Source organism: Xenopus tropicalis, chromosome 5 (genome assembly GCF_000004195.4).
Source record: "Xenopus tropicalis strain Nigerian chromosome 5, UCB_Xtro_10.0, whole genome shotgun sequence".
Classification (NCBI taxonomy): Eukaryota; Metazoa; Chordata; class Amphibia; order Anura; family Pipidae; genus Xenopus; species Xenopus tropicalis.
This window is the reverse complement of record NC_030681.2, coordinates 123685449-123697913: the sequence shown is the minus strand read 5'-3', so window position 1 is coordinate 123697913 and position 12465 is coordinate 123685449. Positions and strand designations below refer to the sequence as shown.

Sequence of the window (12465 nt, the reverse complement as noted above, 5' to 3'; positions counted from 1 at the left end):
TCCTGCATGGTGCTGCTTTGGCATGACCAATATATTCTGGAATATAGGAAAAACAAATAGTCAACCTGATAAGGGCATCTCTGTAGGAACAGATCTTCATGGCTAAAGGGCTGCGGTGACCTGGGACTGGTGCATCTTAGTGTTCTTCTGTTTCTAGCCCAATTCTTTGTCAAGCTTTAGTTCTCCTATAAGGAGAGGGGCTTCATGACAGATTATAATGAGTCTAGTCAAACCCCGTGCATCAATAAAATGTATTCCTGGATAAAGGTACTAAATGCTAATAATGTTTACCATATATATGAGAAAACACAGTTGTTCAAAGAAGAATGTATATTGAATGTCATGGAGTGGTTCATCTAATGATAATGATATGACTCATGGCCATCATTAGTTATGGCAGGGCCCAAGCCAATATGGGGTCCTATCATTTATATGATAGGACGGTCCAACCAGGGCTCATCAGCTGTTGCAGGACAACATTGCCCAGCCTAGCCCTGCGCACCTCGCCATTAGCCACTGGTTTATGGAGGTTGCTATGAATTGTACTTCTAGAACAAGAAAACAAACAATGGGTTTATACAGATACAGTGTTATTGCTGTCAGTTTGCCCTACTATACCTGGTACCCTCTGCCACGGCACCCCCCCAAAGTAACCCCTACTGCAGCTATAGGCACCAGCTTACCCTACCATACATGCTATGCCTTAACCACAGTCTCTTATCAGAGACTCTCATTCCAGCTGTTCCTATAGGTGCTACCAACATGCTTGCACACTCAGCCTCCCAGGCTAGATGCCCCTACTTGGAACCCCCCACAGATAGCTCTGCTTAGACTTCATTGCAAGGATACAGTCAGTATTTGAAATTAGGGTTTAAAACAGGACCGAGCAACATAAAACAGCATTGCACCTTTTGTTTTGTATATTAAGCAGTGAGTTTTGTATATTGTCACCCAAACCAGATTTTACATATATTTCTAGCTCTAGTAATCTAGATTGCAATGGATCCAAAGTGAGAGGCCAACTAGTAATCCAACATCCTCTTATGTAGGTTTGGAAATAAAATGCTAATACTTTATGGAGAATCAGGCAAGGTTTTTCCCACTAGCAGTAACTCAAGCTGGGTTCTGTGGCACGACGTCCAAGAAGAAAACAAAACTATATTTATAATATATATATATATATATTTTAAAAATTAAATAACGCATAAGTGTCCACCACAATGGTGTTTTGTTTCCATGTAAACAATATCTGCCATTTTGCATTATTCCATTTTTTTTGTTGATGTCCGGCTGAGGTGAAGAGCATCTGCAACATCTCACTGATACTGTAAATAGTTCTTCAGCGCCTGAGGCAAAGGCAAAGACTCGATTTGGTGCAAACGGTCTCTGCCTACAGCAAAGCGGACTGATCTTCGGCACAGGTCCATTAAAGGCAGCGGCTCCGCTGTAAGAAACATAAAGAGAAGATTAGCAGTGAGTGGAAGCTGTACATGTTTAGGCTGCAGGTCTGTGGGAAGGCTATATCAGGGATGATGCTGAACTACAGCCCTCAGTGTAGGAGATTTTGGGAATACTCCATGTGTATACACTACACTACAGCATGAGGCGGATAATAGCATACTGTCTGTGACATTTCCAGCACTATGGGCAGGCAGAGAAACTCTTTAAATTCGCCTTGTGTGCTCTAATATAGCTGGAGTGGGAATGGGATACTCTCACGTTTTCCTATCTAGGACCTCACATCCTGGGAAGGGCATGTTTTTCTTTAAAATATCCTTAATTGCAAAAATGCCGCTACTCCAACACTCAACAAGAGCACCTTTAAGCAATGGTGGCATTCTGGCTACTTTACCTGATACACTTAGGGGCAGATTTATTAAGTAGGGTAAAAAACAGCAGCAACACAATCCCAAGATTCGCTGCGTAAAAAAATGGTGCAAATTTTTTTTTTAGAGGGACTTCCTCTGAAACTTAATTACACAAGGTCTGAAGTGGCGTAAAATAACATCAAATCTGGCTTTCTGAACATGTAAAATAAAACACACCTCGATAAATTCACCATTGATTTTACACTTGTTACACTATTTTTTTTCAGAGAATTTCATTTTACACAGCATAATAATAGGCCCCTTGGTGGGCAGCCTACGGGTGATAAAGAGCATTACAATCTAATGGCTCTACCATGGTAAATACATTTCCAAAAATAGAAAGGATATCATGTCCTTCTGAGGATACAGACAGTTTTTGAAAATGCGTCAGTGTCTCTTGTAAAGGTCGCCAAGCGAGCGGATCTTCCCCCGATATCCCCACCTACGGGTGGGCGATATCGGGGAGCATTTAGGTAAAAAAATAATAATCCAATCGTTTGGCCCTGGGGCCAAACGATCGGATTACGTGGGCGGCAATGGGGCAGTCGGATCGGGGACCACATCAACGAGCCGATGCGGTCCCCGATCCGACCAGATTTTCTAACCTGGCCGATCGAGATCTGGCCAATTTCAGGCCAGATATCGGTCGGCCAGGCCGCTCTGCTCTCCCCATACACGGGCCGATTAGCTGCTGAATCGGTCCAAGGGACCCATATCGGCAGCTATAGTGGGCCCGTGTATGGCCACCTTAAGGTATAACCAAGTAGTGTCCCTGCAGATCTATTAATGTTGGTGTCTCACTGGCGCTACCCCATGCCACAGCTGCCACTAAGAGAGTGACATATAACCAAATTCATATAACTGATTATATAAGTGGTATGCTCCAGTTTTTTATTTGTTTGTTTGGTTCTTGTGCCTTTCAGACATTACTTGGTGCCCCAAATACTGCCCCTCAGTATAACAGGGTCATTAAAACTGGGATTAAATGGAATCTGAATAGAATTTGGGATTTGATTTTTTTGTCCACGTGAGGAATCCTTTCCTCTGCTTGACTAGATTTCAGCATGTTTCTGTTCCAGAAAGCAACGTGCCAGCAGCAAATTCTGCTCTAAGGTCAAATCTCGTGTTTTGAAAGGCATTGCCAAATAAATGTGGCAGAAAGCATTAAGGTATTTGGAAACCAGCTCCTTTAAGCTCTGGTGAGTTGGACTGTACATGCCGCAGACACTGCAGGCTGCTGTGGATTTTCTTTCCACAGGAAACCATAGGTTTCCTTATAGGCTATGAAAATACTAGTCATGCGGATTTGTACAGTAACGTACTGTATAAAGGCTGAAGCATTTTCCAGTATCAGCCCTGCCTATGAAAAAAAAGCATTTTGTTCACACTAACCCTTTAGCTGCAGTGGGGTTCTGCCCTGCCCTGGGATCCTCTGTAGCACACGGACTCGGACAGGGTTTGCATAATCATTTCTATTGGGAAAAACAAATGCCCCCTAACTTTTAAAATACCCATTTCTATGCACAGCTGCCCCTCTCCCAAAAACCATTAACCAGACTGCAAGAAGTTAATGACCTAGGTAAGAAAGCTGTGTAAGAGGGCTAGTAGTTAAGGGGTTAGTCGCACTTTATGCAGCCCAGTCCTGCAAACTGGGGTCAGGTTAGGGGTTGCAAGTTGTAGGAGCAATTTTCTTTTTCATTCCAATACCAATACTTCCCCATCCTTCCTACAGCCTCATCTCCATTCTTTTAGCCCCCTAATGGGGCTGTAGGTAAAATGCAGCAGGTCAGGTTTAGTGAGTGCTATGGCCCAAATATTCTGGCTGCTGGGTCAAGGGCTACAACTCTCAGAACCCTCAGCTGTTGGTAGGCTGAGGTTTGTAGCTCAACAAAATCTGAAGGGCCTTCAATTGCCCGTGCCTGTATATATATACACACACATCCGGCTGCTCTAGCTTTTAGCAAGGTACACTTTACAACCAATAGCAATTCACTGTTAAACTAAATGAACTGAGACCTTTTTATAGAAAGGTTATTTTGCATTTTTCAATATTTATCATATTACTTTGCTTTCTATTACACAATTCCAACACAATCTTCTTCACAGCAGTTCCATCTTGCTTATGAATTATGAACTGTTCCCACATTTATTTCAGTGGAAATGCATTTAAATGAAGGGCCTGCCTGGCAGCCGATCTTTCCTATGAATATGTGCAACAGTCTTTATGTTGATAGTATATCACATAAGACCGTATACCAATTATACTATAATACCTGTATGTCCGCCCTTAGTAAATACGCCCCAGCGTGTTCACTTCATGATTGTGTGTTTATTGAAGGAAATAACCAATACCAATCACAAAGCAACTAATGGGCTAAAATATTTCTTGAACACTGTTTTTGAATGTGCCCTTTTCCAAATATTGTGTAACTTATCACAATTTCACACCAGCAGAACATTACGCCACTCATCCCAGTGACTTGTGTTCTTTAGAACAAACATTCCTTAATAACATGATATTTACGCGGCTAGTTAGCAGAACAGTCTTAAATCTTCCTTGAAGTTTTTTTTTCTTCTCTTACATAGTAACATAGTAACATAGTAAGTTGGGTTGAAAAAAGACATACGTCCATCAAGTTCAACCATAATGCCTATACCTAACCTGCCTAACTACAAGTTGATCCAGAGGAAGGCAAAAAACCCCATCTGAAGCCTCTCTAATTTGCCTCAGAGGGGAAAAAATTCCTTCCTGACTCCAAGATGGCAATCGGACCAGTCCCTGGATCAACTTGTACTTGTAGCTATCTCCCATAACCCTGTATTCCCTCACTTGCTAAGAATCCATCCAGACCCTTCTTAAAGCTATATAATGTATCAGCCAGCACGACTGATTCGGGGAGGGAATTCCACAACTTCACAGCTCTCACTGTAAAAAATCCTTTCCGAATATTTAAATGGAACCTCTTGGTCAGTGATTCCTTTCTCTGTATTCTAAGCCCAAATTTATCCAAAAACTCATTTTAGTTTGTGCCAGAAATGATCAAATTAAACTCACTTAATGCAACAGCGAATCTTCAAAGCAGCCCGGCTTAAAAACAAAGCCACCATGTGCTGGACAAGAGCTGCAGGGTTAGCACTGGATAAAGTAAATCTATGGGTGATTAAAGGTGATCTATCAGTAATACCCTATCATCCTGTTTTCTTAAGTGAGACTCACATACATGAATGGTATCATATTATGAACTGGAGCCAACTATCCTGATGAGTGATATGGAGTTTTATGGCCTTTGAGTTCAAGCTTTCAGTTACAAAGTGTCTCCCCCTTCAGTCGCAATGCTTGTTCTGCAATTTGCAGCTTCAAGGGGCATAATAAATGGAAGATGTGGCGGCAGATGGAGCAGTCTTTGGGAATACATTAATCTGCATTAAGTGTATAGTAGTAAGAGCACTAGGAGTGGATTGACTGGGATTTGGATTATTAGGGTTAAACAGATCCAGGGGCACATACACTAGCTATTTATGAAATACACTGACCATGGGTCTATGCAAAGACAGAAAGCCTGTGCTACAGGGCAAACAGTAAGATTTGCAGAGAGTATGGCCATATAATGATGCAGTGTACCTGTGCTCAGAGACCCAGCTTTACAGACTCATCACCATTTCCATTTGCTTTTACAAAGAGACTTGTAAGCATAACAAATGCTGATGAGATAGCTGTACTCTTGGAATCAATACTTGCACTTAGTGATTTGTACAGGTATGGGATCTGTTATCCGGAAAACAATTATCCAGAACGCTCTGCATTACAGGAAGGCATAGACTCCATTATAAGCAAATAATTCAAATTTTTACAAAATAGTACCTTGTACTTGGTTCCAATTAAGATATAATTAATCCTTATTAGAGGCAAAACAATCTTATTGGGGTTATTTAATGTTTAAATAATTTGTAGTAGACTTGAAGATCAAATTATGGAAAGATCCCTTATCCAGAAAACCCCAGGTCCCAAGCATTCAGGATAATAGATCCCAAACATATAGTAGTAGAGATGTACAGGAGTTCACAAGAGCAAATCCTCCCAACCCTCAAACAACAGGGAAGAAGAACAGTTTTTGTATATGTCTGACAAGAGGCATGGTTGGTAATGAAGTTTTCTCTGCCAGCTCAAAAAATGCCAAACATTAGCCTTAGTTAATATTACATGTAGTGTTTCTCTGCCCATAAAAATACTTATTTGCCAAAATCATTCAACAATGCAGTTAGGGGCAGGTTTTCCACCAGTTAAAAAATAACAGGGTAGAATCGACCCTTTGTGACCAAATAGGCATCTTATTGGACTGTGTATGGAGCCCTCTGAAGGGCCTGCCCAAACTATATGTGGCTAAAAATTGGCCAGATATCAGTTGGACAGGTTTTATTTTCCTATCAGGCCTTCACAAGCATTGGTGGCTGTTATGATCCAAATTACAGGATCAGCCTGATATTACCGAATGACCAGATCTTTAGATGTATGGTCAGCTTTAAAGTTCTTATTTCAGCTTCAAAGTCCTAGGGGAGCAGTGTCTATTAATATAAGAAAAATGTCTAGTTTAGCTGCCTTCTCTTATGCGCTCACATGGGATTTCTCATGCTACAACTAGATTTTCTGGAAACTGTCCCTGCAGTAATGGCACAGCCTTTTATTCCAGCCTATGGTTTGAAAATGACTATAACAGCCTGACGGCACTGCAGATAGCTGCTCTGCTCATTCATCTTCCCACTTCCCTGCGGATGGCTTTCATCCTCAGCAATCTAAATTATTCCCTGGGCCCTGGGTGGAGCGGGTCGAGGCATTGCCCGCTGCTAACACTTTAGTGGCTAAAAGATGAGAGTGAGAGGTTTCTGTGAGCAAGGTACTGTCTATCCGTTTTGTTGTGCCCTTGGCTTTAGGGTGTTGTTATGCTTGTGGAATACCGGTGCCATTTTACTTCATGCACTGCAATTGATTTTTGGTCTCTTGGCAACGGCATGAATTAAGAATGAGTTACTAACAGGCCACGCGCATCTTGGCTCAAACGCAGGTAAATTAATCAGTGGCGCAGTCATTTCGCCTGACAAATGGCCTCTCAGATAGGGAATTCCTTCAAATTTGATTTGTTAGCAGCCTTTGGAAACTACTAACATTACTTCTGGGGTAATCTAATTAACACATTTTGAAAGCAGATGAGCACGGACCATTTACTGCACATAAAAATGAGTATTCTCCATGCACACTAATATAAACCAGTTCTGCACCAAAAGCCTGAGCATTTAGAAAACACTGTGGGTAAAGAACCTGGGTGCCATTAAACATTTCAATGGCTGCAGTATACTGTGTCAATGAGCACTGAAAGGCAGTATATTATAGGGGGTGTTTGGATAGCTAATGAAAAGCAAGAACACAAGCGGCCATAAAGGCAAAACATTCTGCAGTGGCAACTCTAGCAAACACACACATTTCTACAACTCTCATAATCTCATGGGAGCCTTTAGCTATGAGAGGAAGCTGTGTGTTGTAGATAAACAGCAGCGGGAAGGTGGTCGACTAGACATCCCCGAGGCTCATGAAGTACAGTAGGGCTACGCACGACTAACATGCACCCTTTGCCTTATAAGGGTAGTTCACCTCTAAATTAAGTTTTAGTATGTTATAGATTGGCCTATTCTTAGCAACTTCAATTGGTCCTCATTTTTTGGGGGTCACTGACCCAACAGCCAAAAAAACTTTTGCTCTCTGGGGTTACAATATAATTCTTATTCTTACATTTTATTGCATATACTTCTAGGCAGGCCCTCTGCTATTTATTTTCCCTCATTCAAACCAATGCCAGGTTACTAGGGTAATTTGGACCCTGGCTGTTAAAATTATAAACTGGAGAGCTGCTGAAAAAAAAGCTAAATAATAAAAAAAAAAAAAAAAAAATAACAATTACCCATCTTGCCATACTGCCCTTACAGACATCTGCCCTGCACCCCATACTATGCACTGTACAGCACACACAGGCACACCTACAATTTGCCCAAATGTTCCTACATTTCCAAATCCTACTTTATCCATCATTGAAATATATACTATTGAAATCAATTTTACGTTGGCCAACCCATAAGACAACTATTCTATCACAATCTTGCCCTTGTTGGATTATATTGTTTTTCTGGTGCAATATGATTTTTATTAAGTGTGTGATACATTACAGGGACCATTTACTTAACAGAGGGTAGTGTGCAAAGTGCAAATAAAAGAGACTTGTCTGTAATGCTCCATTCTATCGTACCTTATTTAGTATTCCAGAGCTTCCTGAAAGTTTGAATAGGATTTTATGAGCCGCTATCTGGCCACTGCTTGACCCCAAGGTTTTTATGTTCAACCAGATGCAACAGTTGGTCTCAATGAGGCACATCCATCAGTTCAGTTTCTGGTCTTATAATACCAGACATTCAGCTCAAAAAAGAGGGATTATGCAGTTTCACATTCCAGTCGTCAAAATGGATTCTTTAACATAAATGGGCTGTTGCTGTTTTCATGCAAAAATCCAGTGATTTAATTAAAATGTGCCTACTTGATGGCTTGAATGAGTTGCAATAACTTTGAAGAGGAAATTGAAACACCGTTATACAAGAAGGATTTTAGCTGCGAGAGGCAAACTGAGAGCCTCCATATACTGCTGAACTACAACTTTCAGCACTTCTTTACAGCCTTTGGCTTAACTGGGAGTTGCTGATTAACTATATATACATGCATAAGACAGAAGTTCTGGGACATAAAAATGCAAACATTAAATTAAACTTAAATTGGCACAGTAAGCACATATGTCCTTTAAGTGACCGTCCCCAGTTTCTGTGGCCTACAGTAGCCGTGTGTGCTAGTAGGTGGCTATTAAAAATGGGAGCCACAATTTATAGGTGAGGAGAAAAAAACTAGATCTATGAAACATTAAAGGACATGTTAAGAGATTTTCTAGCCTAATGACTGTTGAGAGGCAGGGCAGTACGATATATACTTTGTATATTGACTTCTCCTTTAAAGATACTTCTACAACAAGGGTCTCTGTGTAGAACAAACTAAGGCCATATGTTGAGACATCATTACAGACTACAGTATGAGTCCTATGATATATTAAATGTTATAATGAAGAATCAAACTGGAATATATATATATATATATATATATATGAGTAAATAATATCGATTTACATCTTCCAGAACTTTGTCCATTATTTGTCTCATGTGACCTAACATGTATGTGTGCCCTAGGTTTGTTTGTGTGCACCTTGAATCGTATGATCCCAGGGGGTGGCACTTAGTACTTAAAATGGCAATTTTCTATTTAGTATTACCCAATCGTAAAAAGTCTGTTCATGAAAATGGTTTATTTAGATGAAGCAGGGTTTTACATATGGGCTGTTTGATGCAACATATTTTTATAGACACCTACATTGTTCGGGGGTATAGTTTTCCTTTAAATGTCACACAGTAGCTCATTAGTCAAGGTAGGATCATGGACCCATGAGCAGAAGGCCCGCAGTGCAGTCATGCAGTGCTCCAGCTAAAATACTTAGGATTAGAGTGATCCTGCACTAGTATCTTGTTCTGCTAAACCACACATCTTAAAAGTATTTAGCATGTCCAAGGCATCTTCAAATTCTTGTGCCAAACAACTGTAAAATTCAAGACAAAAGCTAAAAAAATACATCCAAAAACTTTCAGGTACATAAGTGTTTTAAAGTTGCTGTTGAAATGAGCCTCGAGTAAAAGAGAAGGGAGAGCTGAGTGCATGTGGGTACATGGTGTGTCAGTCTAGACAGGATGAGACGACTGAAGGAGAGGAAGGGAGAGGGGACAACTAAAAACACTGTTACATAAAGTGAACTTTGCCTTACATGCATTACATCAAATGTTGCCCCGTGTTTTACGTATTCTAAACTTTTCCTGGACGCGGCTTTGGCTGGTAGGCATGCACAATCTCCTGTCTTTTATAGTTTACGCGTCGACATAAAAGGAAATGAAGATGTAATTGCTTATTGATCTGTGTGAAGTTCTTGAAAACAGCAACATCTATTTTTAAAGGACCTTTGCTGAGGGAAGAGTATGGATCTTCTCAGCAGGTTTTCCTCTCAATTTGAGTTCCATGATATCAATGGCTTTATATTTGCTAGAGTTCAATCAACATAAAGAAAAATCTTCAGCACACCACTTACATACATGTTCTCAAAGGGTGCTTGACTTCCACAGCCGCTCCCAAGCCTTTTTTCCATGTATCTTTGCAAAGGGGAAGAAGCACACCAGTGTGTGTCGGCAATGCCTTTAAATCACTGCACCTGAAGAAGGGGTCACCCCCAAAAGCTTGTGCTGTTTATATTTGCTAGGCCTTTACTTTTAAGGAACAGTGACTTTTCATAGAGCTGATAGTAAAACTCCCCACCATCCTAAAAGCCAAGAGAGCTTTACAAAATTCACCATTATTAAGCCATGTATTACACTTTCAGCAATAACTAAAATATGATTAATTTAGCTGCTCTATACACTGCTGTGCTCTGAGTAATAGGCAGGGCAGCCAACGGTTCTGAATTTTTTGGGATGATCTTATTTTTGAAGATCTGTCCCAGGGTTTTTGCCTGTTTAACATCAAACATTGAAATGGCTTCAATGGGAGCAAACATGGCACCAGAACCAGGCATGCAGCTTGTCCATTACTTTAACAGCAATGTGGAAACACAGAAAAAGTTACAGATTGCCAGCGATATTCTATATTGTTGGTAGACAAATAATAAAAGGATTAACTCAGTATAAAACCGAATGCACTACACTGAGCTGATATACTATACACACAATACCAATACTGTGCTCACCGTTGACTTCTAAGTAAATCTGTATCAAACTCAGTGATTCCAGAGCCTGAGGCCAGTAGGCCAGGAATTCCCTCTGTTCACACTTCTAGAAATGTATTTAGTCTATAAAACCAACATGGTTCCCAGGATATTGTTTTCATGTCTACTTATTATCTTCCACTTGCATTCCTCTCTCTTAAACACACAGGCCCACCCTCCCAATTCAAAGGTCACTTCTTATCGAGGTGTATGCTCCACATGAAAAATGAAGCATGCCCTACATTATATTAGCAGTTCCACAAGCAATTACAGTGGTTCTGTCCCAAGAGCATTTTGTGTCCATGGATACCATGCTGTCTTTAGGCTTAGAGATTAAAAACAGTTTAGTTAAAAAATAAATCTGCCTAAGGGAGGAAGACAGGCCAAGAGATGTGAGTTTAAGTGAGAATAAGTCTTTCATTCTATGTTTACATTGAAAGTTACATAATAAAAGAAACTCATTTGGCACAAAGTCTTGTAACATATAGCAAGTAATAAGATTTTCCTTTTCAGACAAATGATCACCAAGGGAGTATATACCAACGTTCGATTTTTTGTCACAATTTGTTTTTCTTTGTGCCAAAATAGGTTTTCTTGTGGGGGAAAAAAAAATCAATATTTTCGCGATTTATTATTCGACAAACCCGTAAAGCAAAAATCCGGACAAATCCTAAAGAAAAATACGCCATCTACAACCTGTCAAGATCATGTAGAAGTCAATGGCAGATGTTCCTTCCTTGCACGTGTGACAATACAAAAAAGCTGCGGTTTCATGTTTTTTCCGTGTCTTTTTTCGTTTGTGCTTTTTCAACTTGGATTTTTGATGACTGACATTTGTGGAAATGAGTTTAGTCGTGGTTTCAAAAACCTCTAAAACCACAAAAACGAGAATGCTGATAAATGAGCCTCCCTGTGTTGCATTCCGATTGGCTAATAAACTGTATACAAACACTGCCCCATTTATTACATTGCATAAGAACCCTTGGATGCATTATGAGTGTATTTCTTTTTTATCCATATAAATTTTAGGGGATATTTTCAGCTGGTTCCGGGAAGGCTGGAACAGGTGGTAAATTTTTGTGGTTTCTGACAGATCAATATGGGAATATTAAAGGTTCTGAAACTGGAAGAATTGGAAAATTCTCTCAGGTTGGACAGGATCAATATAATCAGTGCCATTTTTAAAGGGTTCCGTTCAAAGGGAGTAAGGCAAGTGATACAAATGTGTAAAGAGAACTTTAGCCACCAGAATGTGGCTTTGTTTGGTCCTAGCTTCAGGGGAAATATTATGAATATTTGATTTTATGTCACTATGGTGCGCTGAACTGTAAAGGTTGCAGTAGAAAAGGGGAGGGCAACCCTATTATTTAACATTTCTATAAGGAAGTAAGTCCTCCCATTGTGATAGTCTTTTATTCCTCCTGCATTATTACATGGGCTAAGTCCAAGAGCATTTAGCATTTGTTATTCAAATATGGATTCACTTGGGAAAACCCAAGTTACTGATTATGCTGTATTCACCTTAGGCATATTATGGACAAAGACATTTTTCGATCCCACATTTATATGAGACTGCTTTATATTTGGGTTTGAAGTTCCAGCTCACCATCTATTAACCCCTTTAAAAGTAACCACCAAGGAATAAGGTCGACGTTCTGTGGAGGTTCTGCTTTAGATATTTTACAGGACTTTCATAGAATTATGGATTCTGA

The 12465-nt window shown here is 40.1% G+C and overlaps 1 protein-coding gene across 5 annotated transcripts in view; it reads right to left on the bottom strand.

Annotated features, from left to right (window-relative positions):
- Nucleotides 1-1138: 1138 nt before the first annotated feature.
- Nucleotides 1139-12465, bottom strand: part of spsb4 (splA/ryanodine receptor domain and SOCS box containing 4) — a 72578-nt gene continuing 61251 nt past the window's right edge. For all 5 annotated transcript variants that reach the window (XM_004917790.4, XM_002941296.5, XM_031902492.1 and 2 more), the window contains exon 3: nucleotides 1139-1444. In XM_004917790.4, the coding sequence (XP_004917847.1) occupies nucleotides 1317-1444 (128 nt within the window). In that variant the 3' untranslated portion in view covers nucleotides 1139-1316. The remainder of the gene's footprint in view (nucleotides 1445-12465) is intronic.